General features: G+C 35.9%; 1 protein-coding gene across 1 annotated transcript; it reads right to left on the bottom strand.

The window, feature by feature from the left end:
• Positions 1-1,375: 1,375 nt before the first annotated feature.
• On the bottom strand, positions 1,376-25,163 carry LOC115423060 (large neutral amino acids transporter small subunit 1-like). The gene is made up of 12 exons (XM_030139765.1): positions 24,952-25,163; positions 21,097-21,783; positions 18,877-19,410; positions 16,580-16,705; positions 12,179-12,284; positions 12,031-12,075; positions 8,382-8,505; positions 8,178-8,281; positions 7,007-7,103; positions 3,726-3,875; positions 1,899-2,073; positions 1,376-1,667 (listed from the first exon to the last, which is right to left on the bottom strand). Exons 2-12 carry the CDS (start codon positions 21,170-21,172, stop codon positions 1,591-1,593), a joined length of 1,614 nt encoding a protein of 537 aa, XP_029995625.1. The 5' UTR covers positions 21,173-21,783; positions 24,952-25,163; the 3' UTR covers positions 1,376-1,590.

Raw genomic sequence — 25,163 nt, 5'->3', positions numbered from 1 at the left:
ACAGCTGAGCCTTTTTGCTCATTTGCTTCAGGTTTTTTCTTTAGTGAAGCGCCAGTTATGGTGTTTAAGGAACTAAATTAATTTATTTAAGACAAATACAGTTATCAGTGCACTTAATCGTGATTTTAAGCCTCTTAAATATTCTTTCAAGTCCTGGTCTGTTTACAGCAGTACATCGCTTCACTTCATGCTCACTTGTGTATTGACATAAATCATTACTTTAATTCCCTTCCCCTGAACTAGACAGCACAGATAAATGACCAACAAAAAGTACGGTGTAGAAACATGACACGCCTATAAAAGCCTTATTCTATATCGGGGAAATCCATTGAAATCCAGTTTGGCAGTTCCACAGGGAGTTAGCAGGAGCATGCTAACATTAACTAGCACCAATGTCATTCGATTTAGACTTGTATCTTTATTTATCAGCTTCATTTAGGTCCTCTGTTCTTTATCGTCACATGTAAAGTGGTGAAATAACAATTAAATGTGTTTAATGGACTCAGGGGAATGAATATAAGTGGAGCCCCAAACAGGAAATGACATCACGTCTTAACAAGTGAATTCTATGGAAATTATAACCTCAAAATAAATATCAAAACATATTACATTTCATGTCAGTTACGGTCTTTTCAGGTAGATTTAACGAGACTAATTTGTGTTGGAATCAGCATCTATTTATGAAGTTTATTAATAAGGTATTTAATGTTGTAAAAACAGCTGCAATGACCAGTCACGGTCCTGAAACTATCAGTTTGTGGAACAGTTTAACATCAGACAGGCATGTTCTGTAGAGGTATTTAAAGCAAAGCTGGAGGTCCACTTGTATATTGTTATATATGAGTTCTGAGTTGTGTTGTTTTGAGTCTTACGGTGTTCTCTGATCTTAACTTTTTCTCAATCGCTGTTACTGCCATTGTATTTAATTATTTTATTGAATTTTTAGTTTTTACTGTGACCTTAATCTTTGATTTTGTTGTCTTGTTAAACACTTTGAAAGGGCTAAATAAATAAAATGTATTATTATTATTATTATTATTAGACATTGATGACGTTCCTACATCCCTACTTGAAGCTTGTGTTTTTTTCCCTTTTTTGGAGTATTTTCTCAACATAGTAAAAAAAAATTGTGCTTGGTTGGTAAAAAGGAAAAAGAAAAGTTCCTAGTTCTTGACATTTACCTATTATTCACCTCCTTGATCCTCACCTGTGACGTGGGAATTAATCAACGCGCAATTATTCATATATATGTAATATATATGACTTTGATCCGAGAGGAATTGGAGGTAAAAACTGGAAGATAATAAGAGGGATCTGGTTCTAAATTCCATCAGGATCGTAGCAGCTCCTGTAACTTTTAGAAATGTTTTTTTTCGAGGTGTCCGTCTTCATATACAGTCTAAGATACAAAGGCATACATTCATGTAAACCCTCCTCTGACTCCATCCCCAGGCCACAACCACCTGCCTGGTTCAATAAAGGATGAAAACAGTTGTAACCAAACCACAAGGAAATAGCGACTAAATGTAAACATGTCATAAATGTAGAAATGTTCAGGTGAAAACAATGAGTCCTTCATGTTGCCCAGCGTTACTCAGCCGCCTTGTGTTGCTCCTTCTCCTCAGGAACAGACATGAAGATCTTCTGACAGAACATGGTGAAGATTTCTGAGGAGAAACAACTCATCTCGGTCACTACAGGTCAACTCAGACTTTGTTAAACATTAGACTGACACCGTCTTCGAGCACATAAACAAAAAACATGTATCGGTGCCCGCAGCTGTTCCTGAGCAGATATCCTTACAAGAATGTCATAACAAACTGTAATGAATGCTTCTCAGGGCTCCGCTGAACAAACAGACGAAGCCACTGGAAAAAGAAACAAGCTGCCTCACTCACCCAGCATCTTCTTGACCACATGAGGTTTCTTCCACTTGTAGCCCAACAGGTACGCTGGGATACCTGTGAGAATAATGCTGCTGCCCACGAGGCACTCGAAGGGAGCGGCCCAGAAGGACACCACGATCATGAAGACGCAGCCCAAAACAAAAATCACAGGGACGAACAGATACACCTGAGAGGAAGGACGAAAACACGCAAAATAAAGATGTTTATTACAGTTAGGAAAGAGGAAGGAAGGTGAGGACGTTACAACACACAGATGACAAAACAACCACAGTTAGAAAACCAGTCCTGGAATTTGTTGGCTCACGCACATGTAATGTTTCTTAAGAAGATAAATTGCTACATTTGCATAAAACAGTGTTAAAGTCAGCCAATTTCAAACTGTCCAACTTGAAATATTACCTCATTTGAGCACACATTAATTCCCTGTTACATAATAATAATATTAATAATAATAATAATAATAATAATAATAATAATAATAATAATAATAATAATAATAATAATAATAATACATGAAACAAAAAACATTAGACACAATTAAAACAATAAAAACACAATTTTAAAATTAAAGATATGTGCTATAGATATGTAGTGAAGCAAGAATCATCTGTAATAATATACTGAGCACAGCATATTATATTCATGTACAGCTTCTTTGCCATCAATAAGTCAAGAGTCAATACGTGTACATAAATACATCGTGTAATTTAAATAGATATTGTTGATAGATGGATTGATAGATCAATTTATTTGTGATCTATTCCAGAATATTTTACATTTTAATGCATTAGTGTTAAGTCTGATAAATATATATTTGTTTTTTCATAGAAAAGCGCTATATAAAGCTAATCCATTAATATTATTATTATTATTATTATTATTATTATTATTATTATTATCATTATTATTATTATTATATAATTTTATTGTATATGTATTATATTTATTTATGATTACATTGTGTCAGTTATCTATAGCAGTTAGGAGATATGATTGTTACTATTTAATTTTATATCAAGGTAAAGGTTAACTCACTTTATTATCCTCTTATGGAAATGCTAAAGCTAATGCACCTAGCATTAGCATTAGCATATGTTTCTAAAACATGAAAAAAAAAATATTTCAATGTTTAACTTAATTCTATTCATGCATGTTTTGATGTTGAACAAACATCTTATCATTTTAATCTTTTCAAAGTGAAATGTTCTGATGTTCTGTGTCCAAAAATCAACCTCTAACATTTATCAGAGTAAATCAATATCAGCTAATAAGATTTTTAGGAACATTTTTGTCCACATCTTCTATTCGTGCAGTATTTTTGGAAACATATCAGCTCTGCTTCTAATATAATGTGTTATTTGCATGTCAGACTGAGTTTAGATGCTCTGACGGTTTCTTATTTCGTGACTAGTTCACACATAAGGGTGTATTTCAGGAGCTCCACTGATTCCCTGTAAGAGGCTTTTCTTATAAAACAAATGGGCCGAGATCACTGAGGCTCAAAGTAGAGATGAAAGAGTCCACGGTAATATTCCCATGATGAAACAGAACAAAGGGTCATCTATTCGTGTAAACGCTGCCTCTTCCTATCATGAAAACACACTATGGTGCTACTTTCAGACTAATAACAAGAGCAGAGACACAATGGTGCCTTCATGGAAACACAGCGGACGCTTTATGAAACCAGGACAAGTGGGATATCAACTAGGCTAATGTAAGATTATATGATGATGCAGTTCTCACATCACCTTTAAAACTCACGGTTGTTTCTACATCGTTAAAACTTTCCCTGGGAGTTCCATCTCGGAGTTACTGTACCTTAATGGGCCGTCGGAGATCCGGTTTGGTGATCCGCAGCCAAACCAGGCCCGCGATGGCCATGCCGACGCACAACCACGTGAAGAAACTGAACAGGTTGATGACGGAGAAGATGTCCTGAGAGATGGCGTACATCATGGACAGGAAACACTGAGAGGACACGAAAGACAACCCACCATTTACTTACATGCATACGGACTCAATACTCCATAAACTCTATGTAAATAAATACAGGGGTTGGACAAAATAATGGAAACACCTTCACCTCAAGATGATAATGCCCCAATCCATACAGCTAGAATTGTTAAAGAATGGCATGAGGAACATTCTAATGAAGTTGAGCATCTCGTATGGCCGGCACAGTCCCCAGACCTCAACATTATTGAGCATTTATGGTCAGTTTTAGAGATTCAAGTAAGACGTCGATTTCCACCGCCATCGTCTCTAAAAGAGTTGGAGGGTATTCTAACTGAAGAATGGCTTAAAATTCCTTTGGAAACGATTCACAAGTTGTATGAATCAATACCTCGGAGAAATGAGGCTGTAATTGCCGCAAAAGGCGGACCTACACCATGTTAAATTATATTTTGTTGATTTTTTAAGGTGTTTCCATTATTTTGTCCAACCCCTGTATATGTTCCATTATTCATTTACAGTCGCAGAAAAAATTATTAGACCATTAAAAGTCATCATAAACAATAGTTATGCAACGAAGTCCTGACTCTTGTGTGGATCATGTGACTAAAACTGACAGAAAAGAAAACATGGAATGCCTAAAAGCACTGTTTTTGTCAGTACAATGTCATAGATCAGGGGTGTCAAACTCATTTTAGTTCAGTTCCACATTCAGCTAAATTTGATCTGAAATGTGCCGAACCAGTAAAATAATAACGTAATAATATATAAATAATGTCAACTCCAAACTTTTCTCTGTTTTAGAGTGAAAAAAGTAAATTTACATTATGAAAAGGTTTACATCTACAAACTATCCTTTCAAAAGATGTGAATAACATGAGCAATCTGAAAAAATAAGTGTAATTTTAACAATATTATGTCTCAGTTTATCATTACACATGTACATTATAACTTACAGATCACAGTGGATCTACCGACACAAAACATTTAATAACAGACAGAATATTGATAAAATTTAAAAAAAAATTCTGAAGGCATTTCAGGTTGTTCATATTTGTTCAGGTTATTCACATTTTTTGCGAAATTATATTTTGTTTTAGTGTAAATACATGAAAATATTTACATTTACAAAGAGAAAAAATTGGAATTGTCATTATTTATATGTTATTATGATAGTATTTTACTGGTCCTGCCCACTTGAGATTGAGTTGGTCTGAATGTGGAACCTGAACTAAAAGGATTGTTAATATCTTAGTGTAATTTTTGTATTTCACAAAACCATCCTACCGGCCAGATCGGATCCTTTAGCGGGCTGGATTTGGCCCCCGGGCCACATGTTTGACACCTGTGCCATAGATATTGATCTAACAACTCAAGTGATTTTGGTTATTATCAAAAAAACCACGGAAAATGGATAGATATCAGCTCTGAAATTAAACTACTATGAGCTGTTTTTGTTGTTATCCTTATATTTTTCCAAACAAATGTACCTTTAGTTGTACCAGGCATTAAAATGAACAAGAAATTGAAGAAAACAAGGGTGGTCAAATAATTTTTTTTCCGCGACTGTATTTTTCTCCTCTCAAAACTCACCTTTATAGAATTACATTTAACTTGTTCTGATGACATGGAGTACTTATTGTTTCTTGTTCTTTTGTTCAACATGTGATGTTTTTCAAGTGTTTTTATTAAAATTATTCCACAATTTTTCTATATTCTATAATCTATGTTTTTTATACTATGAATGTTGTAAATGTTTCTTTGTAACTATTTGCTCTAACTTATGTAAAGTGTCTTACAGCGTATATAACAAAACAAAATGGATTATTATTATTAGTAGTAGTAATGGTAGTTGTAAAAGTAGTAGTAATAATAATAAGAATGATAATGATAATAACATTATTTCTAAATTACTACACTGGACAAATAAGATACACCTTGTTTTAATGGATTTTAGTTTTTTGTTTTTTTTGTGTTTCTACATTTTAGTGCTTCTTCTAGTTTACATTACACACAGACATATATAACATTTTAATGGAAAAATCAATAACAATTTATGTCCCTGTACTGAACAAATGAAACAAATCCCCCCTTTATTTTAGATTCAAGCATTTTTTTGGATAAAATCTGCATTTCTTTCAATAAATTACATGTTATACAATTATGAATGATAACTAATGCTAATTATTCATATGATTAAAAGGTCTTATATCGCATCTGAGAATGATCCTTTCTCATAATTCAAAGACCATCACGAGGTGTTTTGTAAAAGATTTTTATTCAACAAAGCTTTAATTAATATGACTTAGATTCTTCCCTATAGGTGCTGTATCTTTGTGGTTTCAGAACTAATTTTTATTCTATACTGTGTTTTATACTATGATGAATATTGTACATTCTTCTTTATACCACCTAATTTTAACTTATATAAAGTGTGTGTTTCTTGAAAAGCACTGTACAACAAAACAAAAGGCATTATTATTCTTATCATTATTCTTATTATTCTTATTAATAAAGGATTATTTCTAAATTACTACACTGGACAAATAAGATGTGTACCTTGTTTTATTGGATTATTTAGTTTTAGTGCTTTCTTTAAATGTTTTTAGATTTTAGTGCTTCTTCTATTTTATATTAACATTTTAATGGAAAAATTTTTTTCCCAAAGACTTCATGACACAAGACCTGGTGACTCCAAATCAATATCAATTTATACCATTGTACATGACAAATGAACCCCCCCCCCCTTTTTTTTTTTTATTGGATTTTAGCTTTTTTTTTTTTTTTTGTTAATATATTGCATGTTATGAAATGATGACTGATAACTAGATTTAATTTTCCTCATAATTCAAAGGTCTTTTCTCACAATTATCTGAGAATGATCTTATCTCATAATTAGAAGACTGTGACTCAAAATTGCGTCATAAGCTCTTTATTTTGTAAAGCTTTAATTAATATGACTTTGATTCTTCCCTATATCTTTGTGCTTTCACAACTAGTTTTTGGCCTTTTTTAATCTTTATTTGCTAATATTAAAATTAAAACATATCTTCCATAAACCTTCATGCTGATCATGCTCACCCTACAGTGCTGATTCTACTGCTGAACACATGTACTGTGAATTGTTTTCAGTAGCGGGGTCTTACTGTGAATATGAGGGACGGCACTGGTGTGAAGAGATCCGTGTGAACCAATCCCAGAGCAGCAGGGAGTTGACCTTCTCTGGCTCCGGCATAAAACAACCTACAAGAGAGAGAAAGCCCGGTATTGATTATTGATTACTCTGTGATGGAACGGTTGGCCTATATAAGCCTCACAGACCCTGCTGACATATTATTATACACATATATCAACCAAATATTCCACAATTAATGAGAGTACGAGCAACATGAGAATTAAAACGGCTGATGTAAACGACGTAATCAGATGAAACTGGTGTGTTCAGAAGGAAGTTTCACCATAATGAGAATGAGAGGGGTGGTGTGAATGTTTTATTATCTGATTAATAAAATGTACACACTGTGTTCATGCTTTATCCACATGGAGGTAAATTTAGTTCCAAAAAGGACAGAAAAACAAAATTCATGTGTGGCTGATACACATGTTCTATGGATTCTATGGATTCTATGTAGCATTGAAGTTCCAAACTCTCCCCAGCAGGGGGCAGTCTGGTACAGAACACACTTGACCCTATAATGCTGAACGTATCATATTTGATACATGAGTTTTGAAGCCCTCTGCATGATGAGTGAGATTTTTTTTTCTTGTTGTATGCTGATAGATGTAGCTGTTTTTCTTGTTTTATTTTATTTTTTTGTCGATGTATACAATTAGATACATGCAATGCACAGATAATCCACCAGGGGGGAGGAATTCGTTCTCTGGAGGCCTTTCCAGTGACACTACAAGACTGTCACGGAAGTAAGTGCCCCACCCCCACCCCGCTCGACCTCCTGGGACACAGAATTGTGACATTTGTTACATTTCAATGACGTACAGGTTACATAAATGCGACCTGGCTGTTCAGACTGAAGTCGCATAGCAAAATATTGGATACGTATTGGATTTAGGACCCCATATGAAAGTGGCCTGAAAAAATCAGATTTGTGCTGTTCAAACTGTCTTCAACAGATTGGATACAGGTCACATATGGGCAAAAAAAATGATTTGGGCCACATTTGCCTGCAGTCTGAATGCAGCCTTAGATAATGTATACTTTGAGCTGTTCAAACTGTCAGATACAGGTCACATATGGGCAAAAAAAAAGATTTGGGCCACATTTGCCTGCAGTCTGAACGTAGCCTAAATGTCACCAACCGTGCTGAGGTGAAGAGGGATCCATTAACGGCTCCGAAGCAGGAAAGTCCGACAAAAACTGGAATGAGCCAGGACATGACACCGAGATGGTACTCTCCAAAACTCTGTCAGACAGGATAGTCATTGATGGTTATAAACGAGGAAGTGCATCACGTAGATCTGGGTTTAATTCTGCGAGTGTTATGTAATCATGTCGATGCTCACCACGGCAACGGCCTCCGACTCAACCATGGCTTGAGGACTGATGGTGGTGAAGTAGGCCAGGTTGGTGAGAACGTAGACCACAGTTACTATCGGCATGGAGATGATGATAGCCAGAGGCAGATTCCTGTTTGGGAAAGGTCAAAGGTCATTTCAGACAACACCACATATACTTTATTAAAGGTGCGGGAGACTTTCGTGACCAATTTTTCATCAAATCTGTAAAACCTCAGTCACAGCCTAAGTGTCAAGAATCTGTTAGTCTTTCTGTGATTACTCACCTGAATCTCTTGCATTACGGTGAAGAATTTCGAAGCGCCATCCACCATAAACAAACCCTTTGTTTACAAACAGAGCCGGGAGGTAACTCAGGCATCTTTGGAAGTTTGTTGCGACGTGCATTGTGGGAAACACCAGTTCGCGCCACTGTCTGGCAGCGACAGCTGCTAAAGACACGACACGGAAACGGCAGAAACTCCCTTCCCTCTATGCATATTCCTCCAGCTGTTTCCGCGTTTCAGCCGTTTTCGAGTCGTGTGTGTTTCATCCATATAATATCATATCAGTCAGGGAGCCAAAGTCTCAAAAATGGGTTGAACCTGACATGGTCTGCCACACTTTATTTGTGTTTTGTTTTTTTTTGTTAATTTTGATCCTAAGGACCAGTAATTGGAGGGTCTGCTCTGCTGGAAATATCGCGGAAAAAAAATTGTGGCCTTATTAGTGTATGTACCCCTCATTTTTTGATATGAAATTTTGAAAAATGAAAATTTTCCTTCAATCCTCAGTGGACTGGGTAAGCTGTCAATAAATGCATTCCACATGCAAAAAACACATATGGTGACAACCTTTAATGAAAAAAATATTCTTAAAACACACTTCTACATGATTTTGGCTCAATTTAATGCAAAAAAATTAGGTGTTTTCTCACTTTTTTCCAATATTTTCAACATAACTTCACTGGTAATCAACTATTCCCCCAAGTTATGACATCAGCCAATATGCCATTCTTTTCACCAAACAATATACTCATTCCACAGAAAAAAATTATAAAAATCCAACTAGAATCAATAGATCTGTGATGATTTCTCTACTAGTTGGCAATACTGGCCCAGAACCTCAATAGAATTTTAAGCTAGTCTCAAAATTCCAAAAGACACACTGGATATTTAACATGGTTGTTAATGTCCACATTATTAAAAATCATGGCCTAGGCATCTTTTTAATTTCAACATAACTCTGTTCTTCCAATAGAAATGTGCCACACAAGAAACTGAAATACAACAAAATGACTTTATTATGTCATTGTTTTATTGCATCAAGCAGGTGGCACCCTGTAGATACTGCTCTGGGATAAACCTTCACCCTCACCACCCAAGAAGACAGCAAAAAAGACTGGCAGGGTGGGTTAAACAGCATTGTAATAAAAGATGCCCACCCCCACCCTCTAACACACACGGACGCAGCCTACTCAGTGAATATGCTGGAAAGATTGCTGTATGGGGCAACATTACTTACTTATGTTCAGATGAATGAACACAAACTTTTATATACAGTACACACTGTGGCTGAGTGTGGATGTAAAATGTACTGTAGTTTAACCCTTTCATGCATACTGGTCACTACAGTGGACAGCTACTCTACAGCTGTTCTCATATATTCATGGGTTTTGTTCTTTTTGTTGTTTTTGTTTTGTTTTTTTTCACATATTTTTATTAAAGTTTTAAGACACTACATATCTTTTCTGACATGAACTGGTATCACTATGTAGATCTCTCCTGAGCATAAACCCCCAGAATCACAAGCCCTCCCCATAGTTTTCAAACAATTTATCAGTAAATACATGTTTCTGTGCATCAAAAATTAAACGTGTGGTGTCCAGCTGAGTGGACATTTTTGCAACTTCATGAAAAATAGGTTAATAAGAATTTTTTTTTTTTTTAATGTATTTTTTATTTTTTTTTTTTTTTTTTATTTACTTTTTTTTTTTTTTTTCAGAAGAAAATTTTCAATCGCATTGTTTTTTTCATGCCTAAAGAGGAATAAAAACACTCAGGAAAAAATTTTGATTAAGATTCTCATAATTCGTGCATGAAAGGGTTAAAGTTGCAATAAAATGAGTCAACCATTCCAGTAACATGATCTGATTAGATATTGGTCCTTAGGATGAAAATTAACAAAAAAAACACAAATAAAAAATATGGCAGACCATGTCAGGGTCAACCCATTTTATTGAGCTTTTGATACTTCGGCTCCCTGGCTATATGGTTTTGCTGCCGCTGTCAGGTGGCTGCGCGAACCTCCCTTTCCCACAATGCATGTGGCGACAAAATTCCGAAGATGCCCGAGTTACCTCCCGGCTCGGTTTGTAAACAAATGGTTTGTTTATGGTGGATGGCACTTCGAAATTGTTCACCGTAACGCAAGAGATTCAGGTGAGTAATCACAGATTCAGTAATCACAGTAATTACAGATTCGTGCTACTGAGGTTATGACTGAGGTTTTACAGATCTGATGAAAAATTGGTCAAGAAAGTCTCCCGCACCTTTAAGTATGTCCTTGGTAAAAAATAGCTTTTCATGTTATCTGATTAGTGACAGAACTGTTAATTATCTGAGTAGCTGTGTCTAGTGATGAGCCATGCTAATTAAATGTTGTAATCTTAACATGCATCATTATTAAATTCAACACTTCAAGCACCAACTGGGACAATATAAGCATTCATTTAGTGTAATGACTTGGTATGAATGATTGTTCCCATCTCTATTATGATAATATGATCAACACTAATTACACATTGGACTAATTCTATTCAAAGATTTCCAATGCATATATAGCAATATCATTTACTGTGTCTGTAGCATTTTTAAGACCTTCGAGTTTAAGAATAATTAAGGCATTAATTTAGGACAATCACATTTATGACTTTTTAAGGATTTGCTGAACACCAAAATAACTGTTACCTCTGCATATTTCATCGTCGTCTTTAAGAGGGAAGTAAAAAAAAAGTATTAAAAGAGGTGAAAACCACTATAGTCTGGTCATTTTGTACCTCAAACATCTTCAGAGCCTCAGAATAGATCATAGATATATCAAACTGCAACTTTCTTGACGTAAAATTCTCTTTTAAACCAACAAACATCATATGTGTAAATGATACATAAATAATGAAAAGGGGATCAAAAAATTGCTTTTCTCTCGCCAATACCAATTCTTTTCCAAAAAAAAATAGGTCCCATGGGGTCCTTCCGGAAGAGATGAGTAAATACATAAATAAACACTCTTTTTCTCATTTCCTGGGCTTATTACGTGGGATGTGTATGAGTGGGAAACTGAGAGATGCCAGAAATAGGCAGCTGCAACAGAGCTATAGCTTTAAAGGAGTGATATTTTGCTTTTTTTTTTTTTTAAATGGAATTATGCATTTTAAAACATTCCCCTGTGGTCTACATAAATTGTAAATGCTACACTTAGGTCTGAATTCGTCATTAATTCAACTCCACAGGTCCATCTTCAATCCTATTTCTGTGTAATGACACTAGAAAAGTCTTTGGTTGGTTCTCCATGCAATCAGCTGATGGTGAACAGGCTCATTTATAAAGGAGTGTTATCATGCTAATTCTCAAAACAACCTATATCACATTTAAGTCACCTCTCTGGATTGATCATCTCTTCGGTTACGTAGTTCAGGTAGTTCCTGGAAAAGATCAACACAGTTCAAGGTGAGTTTTTGTCAGAAAATAAAAGCTGAAATTACAACACAGATTTTTTTTTTTTTTTAAACATCGAATATGCCTTACCAGCCTCCAAAAGCAAAGAGACCACTGTACAGAGCCAGGACAATGTGGTCCACTCCCCATTTGCTGCCCTCAAATGACTTTTCTAGAGTCAGATATGGAACATCACCTACACAGAAAAAATATAAACACAAAAAGGCAACATTTTAAGAGTTTTTATGAAAGTTATTAGGTGTTAAAAGACACTGACTTGTGGAAATGATGCACAAACGGCTGTAAACATGAACCAACTTGAAATACACCAAAGATCTGTACTTTACTAAAACCTACAGACTTACACTATGAGCAAACACACACCAATAATCATTTTTATTATTATTATTATTACATCCCATGTTGCCTTTAAATGAAACCAAATTTATATAAAGTAACACATAAGGCTGTGTTAAACCGACTCAAACATCACTGAATTCAACCAGATTACTTGTGAGATCAGAGATGTTGGAAGCAATTAAGTACAAGTACTTTTATTACTTACGTTTCAGCCTAAATATATGTTCTTTCCACTCCTTGCATTTTGAAACAGGTTCATTATTTTGTTCTTAATGCATTCAAGGAGGATTTACTTGCATTATTGTGCACAGTGATACATCATCAAGACTGATTTTAATATAAATGGATTTAACAATAACACAAAAAAAATACACAAAAAAGAAAAAAGACACAAACAACGTAAAACATAAAAAAGACTTAAGATGAAAATCACATAAAATACACTAAGACACACACTTGTACCCTCTGATTATGGAATTTAATGCTTGTTTCGTTCATTTTATCGGTTTTGATTTAAGCTTATACTGGCTTTTGTGACATCAATAGCATAAGAAAGAAAATAACTGTAATCTGAGGTCTTATTCAACATGACAAAAATGAGGTAAAGGGCAAAACAAGGCGTAAAATGTAAAAAAGAAAAAAGTTACAAGTTACAGGTCTTTTTTTTTTGCACAAAACCAGTACTTCGTTTTACTGCAATTAAGAAAGTACATCAGTACTTCTGTGTGAGTCATTGTACTTGTACTTGAGAACAGTCTGTGTGTACTTTTACCACTTCTGGTACTAACAGCATTACTTATTTTGAAGTAAATACCTTTGGGTTTTTCTTTACGATTACAGTTCAGGGTTTCTGCAGGTATCAACAAATCTAATTTAATGCTTTTTAATGCCCTTTTTAATGCCACTTTAAACAAATTTAATGCCCATGTCCAACTGCAGATACAGTTTATGCATAGTTTTATGACAGTTTACCATTAACAGGCTTTAACCAGGTTCTGAATAGTTCCTCCTCCAATTACTTCTGCTGAAACTTGCAATTTCCTATTTTTCCGACATTTGCTAATATCCCCTCTGCTCTTTCACCACGGCATGAGCACACTCACAGCATATTGCATTCCAAGCATCCGGTGTTGTGACTTCGTGTATCAGCCATAAACAATAGACAATTAAAGGGTTCTGCCTGTCAATCATTACACTATACTTCCGATCAAAATTATTAAATGTTTATAGAATCAAAATAAATGGTGAATAACAAAGTTTTTTTTTTCCCATCAAGTGTATCTAATTTTTTAATACCACTGGACATCGAATTTAATACTTTTTAATGCCATTTAAGGCCTTAATTTTCACAAAATCTATTTATTGACTTTTAATGCTTTTTAATGACCCGCATAAAACCTGCTTCACTGATCAGTTATACTGTATTATTGTGCAGTACTTACATACAAATTATTTTCTTATTGTATCATTTGTTGCAACTTATTGTTATATTTTTCTTTTTCTTCTGTTATACATTGTGGTTCATTTATTTTGTGATGTGTGAATGCCTTCTCTTGTTTTTCTCTGTGGATCCTAAGGAGTACAGTTTAGGTACTGTGGTGGTAACTGATCCTAAATAAAGAATAAAAACTGTCTTAGTCTGCTGTTATTATCGAGCATGGTCAGTGTCTGCTGTGTTATTGATAGACGTGACATTTTCAACCAGAAAGTATCCGGTCTAAACTCTGGGTCAAACATCTCTTCTGATGTGCCTGTACCATAATGAGGTTCTGCTCGGCTGACATTTAGAAATGAGCATGAATTTTTTTTCTTTTTTTTTCTTTTTTTTTTTTTTAAACCTCCAATCCTCTTTGGGAACAGTTCAGTCAAATCCACTGTATCTGGGTTTTATAAGTCGATCAGGTTTGTGCTTAAATCCGCTGATATTATTCGGGTTATTCTCATCTGTACCTGCCGTTTTCACATGGTAATGACTTTCCCTTTCCTTGAGGCCTGTTGCACGTGCATTATTTTCACACTCTGTCCTTCCCTTTTTTGGCTCTGAAAGACCATAGTGTGACAACAGCCGGCAAGCCTCGCCGCCTAGTTTCCATGGCGACGGAGTGTAGAGCACAATGGTGGTGGGTGTGGCTTCGCAAGGGGGGTGAGAGGAGCAGATGTAGCAGGAGTAAACGCCGGGTACACGTCCTTCCCGCGCTGTTTTAATTTCAAAGATGCATCAGAAAAACTAAAACCACTTATTTATCACAAAGACGCTTTAGAAAATCTCAATTACACACACAAAAAAAAATCCCTTTAAATAATTTATTACCACATGCAGAGACATGATTTCTTGCCCCCGGCAGTTGTTTTGTATTTCATTTCCACTTTGTTAACCGACCTCATCAATTTCTAATGTTCTGTTAAATACACACTATGCCGATGAGTCACGGGTGACATTAATCAACGCTGGGCGGCAACTTGAAAGTAGACACGCACAGATCCACATGCACATGGTCGGGCACTCACTGAGATGCAATCACATGGCTGCACACACACAGGCCTTGTGTTCAGACTCAGCAGCTGAAAGGAGGGCAGTCTGCTCGGATGGACTCATTAGTGTTGGTCAACAATTTGTTGATCATTAGAGACAAAAGCGATAAACCTGCGTGTCCACAGTCCCATTATAGAGATGTAAGAGTGGAGATAATGTTGTATAAAGCTATTGGACGAGATGAAGAAGCTAAAGTTTACAAGTATTATTTATTTTGCTTGCTGGGAATTAATAAAGTAGTTAATTAGGAACATAAAGCAATGTTTTGCTCTGCAGGTTATTTGCCTCTGAAGGGGTTTTTTACGCTATTTATGAGATCAGAAAAACACATTTATTGGAAAATGTCAGCGAAAGGTATCAACAGAAAACTTTAACAACAAATTGTAAGGTAGAGTTTTACTAATTATTAAGTTATATTTTAATACTGGCTGTGTTTATAAATGTTTTTACCTACAGTTTTGTTAACTTTAAGTGCTCTTACAGTTACAATAGTACAAACAAAGCACAAATAATTACCTACAGTCAAGGAAAAAATGATTACACCATCAAAAGTCATCAAAATAATGGTTATGTAATCAAGTACTAACTCCTGTGTGTATCATGTGACTAAAACAGACTGAAAAGAAAACATAGAATGCCTAAAAGCACTGTTTTTGTCAGTACAATGGCATTGTATTGATGTAAGAAATTAAGTGATTTTGGTTATTATCAAAAAAAACATGGAAAATAGATAGATATCAGCTCTGAAATTAAATTCTTATGAGCTATTTTTGTTGTTATCATTATATTTGTCCAAATAAATGTACCTTTAGTTGTACCAGGCATTAAAATTAACAATTAATTGAAGAAAACAAGGAGTGGTCTAATAATTTTTTCTGCGACTATATTTTTCATCCATTTTACCAGTTGGTGCCACTGGTTAGTTTACTGTAAAAATTCCGCCTCTTTTAATGGATGCGTCTCCAAAATGTCCAGAGTTAATCTTTAACTGATTTCTTTTTAACTGTATTTGACAGGTACAATACATTTACTCTTTGTTACATTTTAAAATATGTAACTGAGGTACTTGTCGCCAAGTTATTCTCTTCAATCAAGTGTCACGAAAATCAACGCAGTTGTTTTTGTGCCTTCAGGAAAAAACACAGATCAATGATCACCTTCTTGGTAGAAGTCGTAACATTAAACTAGAACTGTAGTGTAGTAACTTGCACAACTTGTTTCCACTCAAAATAGAAACTAGATATGTAAACCCAGCTGGTAGCGATGTGTTAATTCTAAATATTAATATGTGACTGTTAAAATTCTGGTCACCATTTGTGGTTTCTTTATGTTTTTGGTGGATTCTTTTTGCATCAGAAAGCTTCACATACACGACTCGAGGAGAACAGTGTCATGATATATGGAAGAAACGGACAATTTTCATTTCAGTGTCACATTACTAAAACAAATTGTTAGTCACAAAGGTTTTTTTTATGGTCAATGTATCCCAAATGTCCCTTATGTTTGTTTTGTATTATAATATAAGTGTAAAAAAAAAAAAAAAAGAAAGCTTCACATACACTCCCTGACAAGTCTAGCTTTCTCTGATAAAAACTCACCAGTGAAAATCTGGATGAACCCGAAGAGGATGATGATGATGAGGGCGAGCAGCTTGGAGGCAGTGAACAGGTCCTGGACTTTCGTGGCTGCTCTTACGCTGATACAGTTTACAAAGGTCAGTGAGGCTGAAGGAAGAGGGAGATGAAAACATATTACAATCAGAAATTTGTTGAAGTACACGGTGTCCATAGAGTTGCTTTACAATTTAACACATTTATTTCAAAAGCAAATAAATAAGCATATCTATATAATGTAGATGTTGAGGGTTTTTTTCCTCATTTAATACACCTTTATATGGACACCATTAGTTGCATGAAGCACATCCAGACGGTAGTGGATTTGTTGCCATGTTGGCTGAATCATAGTCTCGTCAATGGTGTCAATAGCAACAGTGAGCTTTTGCTTCAGGTTGATTATGTCCATACATGACATCTTTAACATAACCCCATAGAAAGAAATCCAGGGGAGTGATATCTGGTGGATGAGGTGGTTAGGGAACTGGGCCATCCCTTCCAATCCACCGGTCTGGAAATGTTTGATTTATGAACCCACCAAAATGCACAGGGTTCCCGCAGGGTCTTAAAGGAATGACATTTTGCTTTTTTAAGTGGAATTATACATTTTCAAACATTTCCCTGTGGTCTACATAAACTGTAAATGCTATGCTTGGGTCTGAATTCTTCATTAATTCAACTCCACAGGCCCATCTTCAACCCTATTTCTGAGTAATGACACCAGAAAGGTCGTTTTGAGCGCTGGCCCTTTAAATGCACATAAGCCATTTCAGGCCCCGCCCCCTCCCGGTTGTTGACTGTACTGCTCTGTCCCGTTCAACCAACAACTGAATATTTCAGGTAATCAGTTCAAAGTTTGGACATATTTTCAGTTTTTACTACAACCGCTGCTGCTGACAAACAGTTATGTCGTACTCGGACAAATGTTCATCGGAAGTCTTGACCTTATATGTGCAAATGTCATGACGTAACTATTTATAAAACGTAACAAATTGAGAAGGAATTGAAACAGGTTGTAGAAATCCACTTGATTTTTGCCAAAATGAATATAAAGATAGCTTTGCAGAACCTGGAGGGGTCAAATTCAAACTTTTAGAACTATTAGGGTCCAAATACACAAATAAATGAACCACAGACTAATAAAAGTGGGTTTAGCAAAATACATCCCCTCTAAAAAGTCTTGAAAGACTTGACTTTGCAAAGCTGCATTTAATAATACCTTTAAAAAGTCTTTAAAAGGGTTTAAATTTGATATAGTAGGGCTTAAGTTATGTTGCCATAAACTTGTTCACTGTATTGTGTTTAAATGTGTCTGGGAAATGTTCAAGCCGCAAAGAAAGTAACATTAGCCAACTCAGTTCCATCCATTCCAATCCATCCATTTCAATTTGTATGGAAATTGAAATGACTGACAAATTTGTAGTGAAACTGAATTGAGTTGGAATGGTGGGAATCAAAATGTTGGAGTAAATACATACATGTCCCCCACATATTTCCTAAATTCTAGGAATCACAAATTTTTGACAGTATGGCCGTGAAATAGGAGGTGAAATTTTAAATTCTGTTTTAAGAAAAAGATCTTAAAAAGTCTTAAATTTACTGTAACTTTGACTGTACCTTATTCTCATTGTTTCTGCTTTTATTATAGTTTTTAACCTCATCTAATCCCTTCTCCCTGATTATCTATCTATCTATCTATCTATCTATCTATCTATCTATCTATCTATCTATCTATCTATCTATCTATCTATCTATCTATTTTTGTCAATTTCTACACAAGTTTTCTCTCCCAATATGTACATAGTTATTGAAATTTAGAAAATATGTGCATGGCAGTAGGTCCCAAACTGCTCATGATATACATGTTATGCTCTGTAATATAAACTGCTGTTCCAAAATAAAAAAAAAAAGTCTTAAATTTAACTTGTAGAAACCTGTAGGATGCAATCCCTAATGTGGTGGTGCACCATCTACCTGGAGTATTTTGGTTGGTTGAAGGTCATCCAGTTGTGGTGCCATATATTCAGTCAAAAGGTCAAGGTAAACATTTGCAGTAATTGATCTCTCATTGAAGAAAATGGACCAATGATTCGACAGCACATGATCCCACAGTGTGATAAAAATGTTGATAACTACTGAGTACATAGAACAAACCTGATGAACATATCTCAATACATTTACAATATAACACAAATGTCAATACAATACGTTTTTTTCATTGTAAAGACACTTTGTGAACAGCCTGTACGTTGATGATCACCCTGGTACTTTGTCGTACTCACTAAGGCAGAGGCAGGCGATGAGCTTGGCGGCGCTGTCCGGAACAGCGCAGCTCGGGTAGAGCGGTTTCAGAAGGTAGGTAGCAAACACCAGCGACACCACGTACTGCGACGACGGCCTGATGATGAGCATCTCCACCCACAGTTTCAGAAAGGCTGCCAGCTCGCCGTACACCTCCAGGATGTATGTGTAGTCTCCGCCCGACTTGGCGATGGTGGTGCCCAGCTCAGCGTAGCACAAGGCGCCCATGGTGGATATGACCCCGCACACTGACCAGACGACCAGGGAGAGCCCCGCCGAGCCGGTCTCCTTGACAACGCCAGTGGGAGTCACGAAAATCCCTGAGCCGATGATGGTGCCAATGATCATCGCCACGCCGTTGAAGAGGGTGATGCTGCGTTTGAGTTCGATCTTCTCCCCTTTGGCGGGGGCTCCGTCGGTGGGGGTGGAGGCTGACGGAGCCGGGACCATGGGGGTGGACGGGGACGTGGGACGCTCCACGATCAGACCGTCCTGATCCGGGTCTGCTTCAGCCGCTGGAGAAAAGAGGGCAGAACAGAAACACAATATGGTTAAATATCTGACGTACATGAAGTTTACTTTGCATTCTTGGTTAATTAAATATAAACGACTGAACCAGAATGATTATGTTAGTTTTATTCAGTCTGTCAGTTCAGTTACAGTTAGTTTTATTCATATTTTGAGATATCAGTTTTAGCTCACTTTTATCTAATTTAAGAGTTAGTTTTTCAGGTATTTAGAGGAAACCCTATGATTGATTGATTTATTTATAGATCATCAAACAAAAACAAATCTGAAGCATAATAGTTAACCCATAAAGACCCAAACACCCACCGCATGCACCAAAAGCATCTACTGATCTAAAATGTTTAACTGTTGATCCATTAATCCTGTCAAAACATGTAAATAACTGGTGTAAAATGCAGTTTTTCATCTTTTCATGATCATCAGATATGACTATTTGGACGTTCAGAGACTCCGTAGTGAACGTGGAAACATCTTCTACAACACTGATTCACCAGTAAAACCCATGGACTTTGATAAATGACAGTGGATGGAGACACTTGTTTTTCTGTTTGGTTAACCTCCTAAGACCCGGCTATGGGTTTTCTGTTCACATTTGTGGACAAGAGTTTCACAACTTTATAGAAAAAAAAAGAAAAGAAAACTGTCCACCACAAAGGACATTCCATAAAAATTTTAAAAACTGCATTTGAAAAAACTGTTGCATCATGATGTTTCCAATACAGGCACTTATTTAATAAAAAACAAAAAAAGCTTGTACTTTGCTGACATTTCCTGGGTCTTAGGAGGTTAATGAAATATTTCGTGTTTTAATGAACCTCTAGATGATCAGTAAATTAAATACAGGAAAATACCTGATTTTCACTAAAAAATGCAAAATTCAGAGGATAATATTATAATAGATGGTGATACATCACTTGGGAAAGACTAACAAAATCATCTGGAAGTTGTGACAAAAATAGCTACGGTCTATACGGGTTACATATTTCCCACATGGTTCCCTGGTTGCAGCTGCTAAAAATGATTGCAATGATACACAAATCCAACATTTATTTGAGATACACAATTGTACAATTTACTGAGGGAAAGACAAGTGATTTTACCTGCATGTATGTCTAAGTTTTCATTTGACTTGTGTGTGTCATTGTACTTAAGTTTTTAGCTTTCATGATTTTTTAAGCTTTTTTATATAAATATATTTCAGTTGACATAATTTTTCATTGCTAGTTTATATTTTTTCCTTAACTATAAAACCCCCTGGGCTACATACACATGGAAAAGAACAGGACAAAGGAGTGGATCCAGTAGATCTTAACGTCATAAACTGCTGAGTATGAACCACTAAAGTGTGGATAAATGCAGGTTAAACTGGTTCAACAGGGTGATTTTAAAGACCTTGGAGTAAACAGTGGTGGTTATCTCACCAATATGCATCTGCTCACATAAACAAATACTACATCAAATATATACAAGGTCTATTTTTATGTAAAACAGATCATATTTCCCCACTTGTCACCTTCTTCATCTCCTATACAATCCTAATGTGTCAGTGTGGTGTCATCAACCAGGATGTAGCTTTGGATCAGGCAATGTTGCATCAGAGCGCATGGCGGAAAATGAAGCTCTGCACCATGTGGTGTCTACAGGAGTGTGAGCATGCACTGTACTCTACCTACCTCCCATCTTCTCCTGGCTTGCCGCCTTGGCAACGCTCTCCCGGCTGCTCCGTGATTTCAGCTCCGGCTCAGCCATCTTCAGTCTTAATCTGGATCCTCTTGTCTTCCTCCTTTTTTTTTTTCTCCTGCTGCCCCTTGTCCTTCCTGCCTTTATGTTCCCTTCCTCCTCCTGTCTGAATTTCCTCTTCTCTCTCTTTCAAACCCTAACTGATTTGTTCTCTCTCAAACACATGCGCCCACTCTCTCCTCTTCATTTGCAAACGCTGCCTCCGTCACTCAGTCTGGAATTCATCTGACCCTGATCCTCTCTCCGGCGCCCCCACCCTCCCTCCTTCTATCTCTCCAGGATACAGCAGGGAGGAGCCCAACCTTTGTGATGCTGCTGCTGCGGGAGCCTACGCCCACTCCACATGAATGATGGGATATCTCTCAGAGAGGGAACTAGGTTACCGGCAGGCACCATTTGGAGGGGCTACCATGTGACGCTTTAATCTTTTTGTTGCAGCCTAATCCAGTGCCGTAACGTATGTCTGTTAGTGCGTCTGTGTTCATGTCAGACTGCGTTAATGAGGATGCTCCGGGCCTCGTGCTCCCTCTGGTGGAGTTGACGGGGAAAAACGGGTGTCTTTGTTCTCCCTCTGTCGTGCAGAAAGGTGACACCACAGGGAAAATGGAGACCCAGCAGCCCTATTCAGTGGAGATAATGCAAAACGACACTGCGTCACACTGTATAGTATTACAATATAATTCTTCCAACATATTAACATCACAATATTGGCTCAGTGTATGATGAAAATGCTGGAAAATATTCAACTGGGAGATATCTACTGCTAATATACACAAACTTCCTATAGCAATAAATACAGAATAGCCACAGATATTAAGGTAACTGATTTGTGTGGATAAATACGACAGTTTTTGTGTGTGATTTGTCTGACAACAAACACTTTTGGGAGAGATTAAAAAATACATAAGGCTTATAATGATTGTTAAGACACTAATTCATTAAATCTAGGAGTGTGGCAATAACTAAAAGTCTGTCTAATGTTTTAATAGATAAAAATGAAATATTAAGCTCATATAAGACACAGGAAATAAAGCTAACTATAGTTTGACAAATAATGGTTTGCAGCAGGATAGACAGAGGTGTAAATAAACCATCTCCTGTCTGTTTCCAGGTTGCTGCTTCAGTTTCAGGATTCTGTTGCTGGTTCACTGACTCAATGTTTTATCAATAAAACATTAAGTGTCCCATGACAGAGTCACATAAGGTAATAATGGTAACTCATACTGTTTCTATAACAATCGGTTAAAATACCCGCAGTGAAAAATGACAACATTTTTCATTTAAATAAAGTGTGCAGAGTTAATCTGATTACATTTTCTGCTTCATCAACTTTAGTTTTTGTCTCGTTTCAAGTTAGTGGTTGCAGGTTACATTTCCAACCACTAGATAGCGCCCAAAACACATGTTAAAAACTGTCTGAGCAGGTCACGGGATGTTTTACATTAGAAATTGTCATAATTTATTCACATTTCTGGTCTAAACCTATGATAACTTTAAGCCCAGGAACTGTAAAATATCATATAAAGATAAACCAGGTAAAATCACGGGCTACACCTGCTGAAAGGTGAGGTCTGGTAACTTGAGACTTCAGGTTAAATGGGACAAATAAGGTTTTATATCACAGACTCTTAAAATATCACAACAGCCAGTTATTAAACATTTTATAGTTATATGTTGTCAATACAAATGTCCTATATTATTATCATTATTATTATTATTATTATTATTATTATTATTATTATTATTAATAATAATAATAATAATAATAATAATAATAATAATAATAATAATAATAATAATATCTTGCTGAACTTGAGCCCCGGAATGCACTTTAAAATGGCACTTTACTGCTGTGCACTTTAGAAATAAAACTTTTTTTAGAGGGGGGGATTGTTATTGTTTTTTTTTTTATATCAGTATTTAACATTTTATTATTTTTATCAGTAATTTATACTATTAACTAAATGCTGCTGATAGTTGGGGACCTGAGAACAATGTTTCGTCTCTGTGTATTCTATATGCTAAAATGACAAATAAATTTGAATCTGAATCTAATAATAATAACAAAAAAATAATAATAGTGGGATTCGAGCTAGCAGGTTAGCCTGCTACATTATGCTAACTGTTAATGTTAGCATAAAGTTTAGCTTTTGAGATTAATTCATTATATTTATTGTTAATGACGTCGTCTCAGAAATGTCACACAAGCAAAGATAATATGCTTAAAATCACTAATGGTTAGAGTTCTTGTTCCTAAAAAACTTGCTAACGACGGTAAAAATTTAACAAATTAGGGAAAAAGGCTTTATTTTTTGCTCAAATAGAGAGAGCATCTTCAACATAATTTTCATATAAACAGTTTATTGAATATAAGAATATCCTACACCATGTACATGAACAGTCCCTTGTGTTGCTGTCAGAATTACTTTAAATCTCTTCCATATCCATCTACATTCACCCATCATAACTGGAGGTAGGTAGTAGCTTACCCACGTGTAGCCGGTCAACATGACAACAAACAAACTTAGCCGAAGTAGCATGAGCTAACGCTAGTGGTTCCAGGATGTAAACACTAACGATCCTTTTTTTTTTTTTTCTCAAAACTTTATTTATATAATGCCGTATACAAATAGATCAACAGAACATGGAGAAAACAATGCTCGAGGTAAGGCAGGAAGAAATTAAATATAAATACATAGACAGGTAAGTTAAATAAATGACTAAATAAATGACTAAATAAATGGATAGATAGATAGATAGATAGATAGATAGATAGATAGATAGATAGATAGATAGATAGATAGATAGATAGATAGATAGATAGATAGATAGATAGATAGATAGATAGATAGATAGATAGATTCGTTATATAAGGCTTTAGTTTTCACAGCTTTAGAGTTAATGCAAAAGTTAAGAGTGTCCAAGTAGGATTTTAAGTAGAATTGAAAAACACTCATAATCATTTCAGTCCAGTTCAGGGGTCTGCAACCTGTGGCTCTGGGGCCACATGTGGCTCTTTAGCATCTCTCTATGGCTCCTCCGGTCTAAAAACATATGGAACATTTTGAAATGAACTGAATGAGTCTTTACTTTTTAACATTATTAGAGGCCTAAATTCATTCATTCATTCATTCATTTGTTTTGAGCAGAAGAAAAAAATCAAACATCTTTTGTGTGCAAGGAACTAATGGAAGAGCAAAAAAATTCATAAACAAAGGTGATCAAGACAAAATAGCAATTGCCATGTACACTAGCAATAACAAAATAAATTCAGTACGTATTGCTCAAAAAGGAGCCGGAAATCTATTCTAACTTTGTCCATCTGCCAAAATGTGCAGACTTTACATGGAATAAAATTATTTTTTGACAACATAAAAAACAAAATGGATTATTTTCTTGCCAAATTCAATACAAGTTCGTAGTTTGTATTTAAGCCACTATATATGAAAGTTGCACTTTTTCTCCCTTACACAACATAATTATGTTTTGGAAATAGTGTCTGTCATTTTTTTTTAAAAAATGTACAAATCTTGAATGTTTTCTTTCTTGTAGTTGTGTATTTTCATAAATGCACCAGACGTTGCATTATTGTAATGGAAATGCAAAGTTAAATAGCAAACTAATCACAAATAGAATACAGCAGGGCAGACACCTCATGGTAAAATGTAGATGGGCTTAAATAGTTATTTCATGGCTCCAGTCAGACTTCTTTCTTTCTTTAACTACTATTACGCAAAAAGTGCATTCGGAGAATGAGCCCCGTTCTGTTAAGCGTCAGTGCCGCTTACTTGCATGACTACGATCAGCTGACAAAGTTGGTCGGTGATTACCCAGCTCAGTTCAACTCAATGAACATCTCCGCTGAATGACGGTACGAGCACCGACCAACACTGGAACTATCCAGAGCACTTTCTGCCACGAGTCCGGGGACTTTCCCCTGGGCGGAGACTGAGAAACTGCGTCCTCCGCATGTAGCCCAGAGAGCAAGTCTTCTGAATGC

The sequence above is a fragment of the Sphaeramia orbicularis genome, chromosome 7, assembly GCF_902148855.1.
Source record: "Sphaeramia orbicularis chromosome 7, fSphaOr1.1, whole genome shotgun sequence".
Lineage (NCBI taxonomy): Eukaryota > Metazoa > Chordata > Actinopteri > Kurtiformes > Apogonidae > Sphaeramia > Sphaeramia orbicularis.
This window is presented reverse-complemented; position numbering and strand designations above follow the sequence as displayed.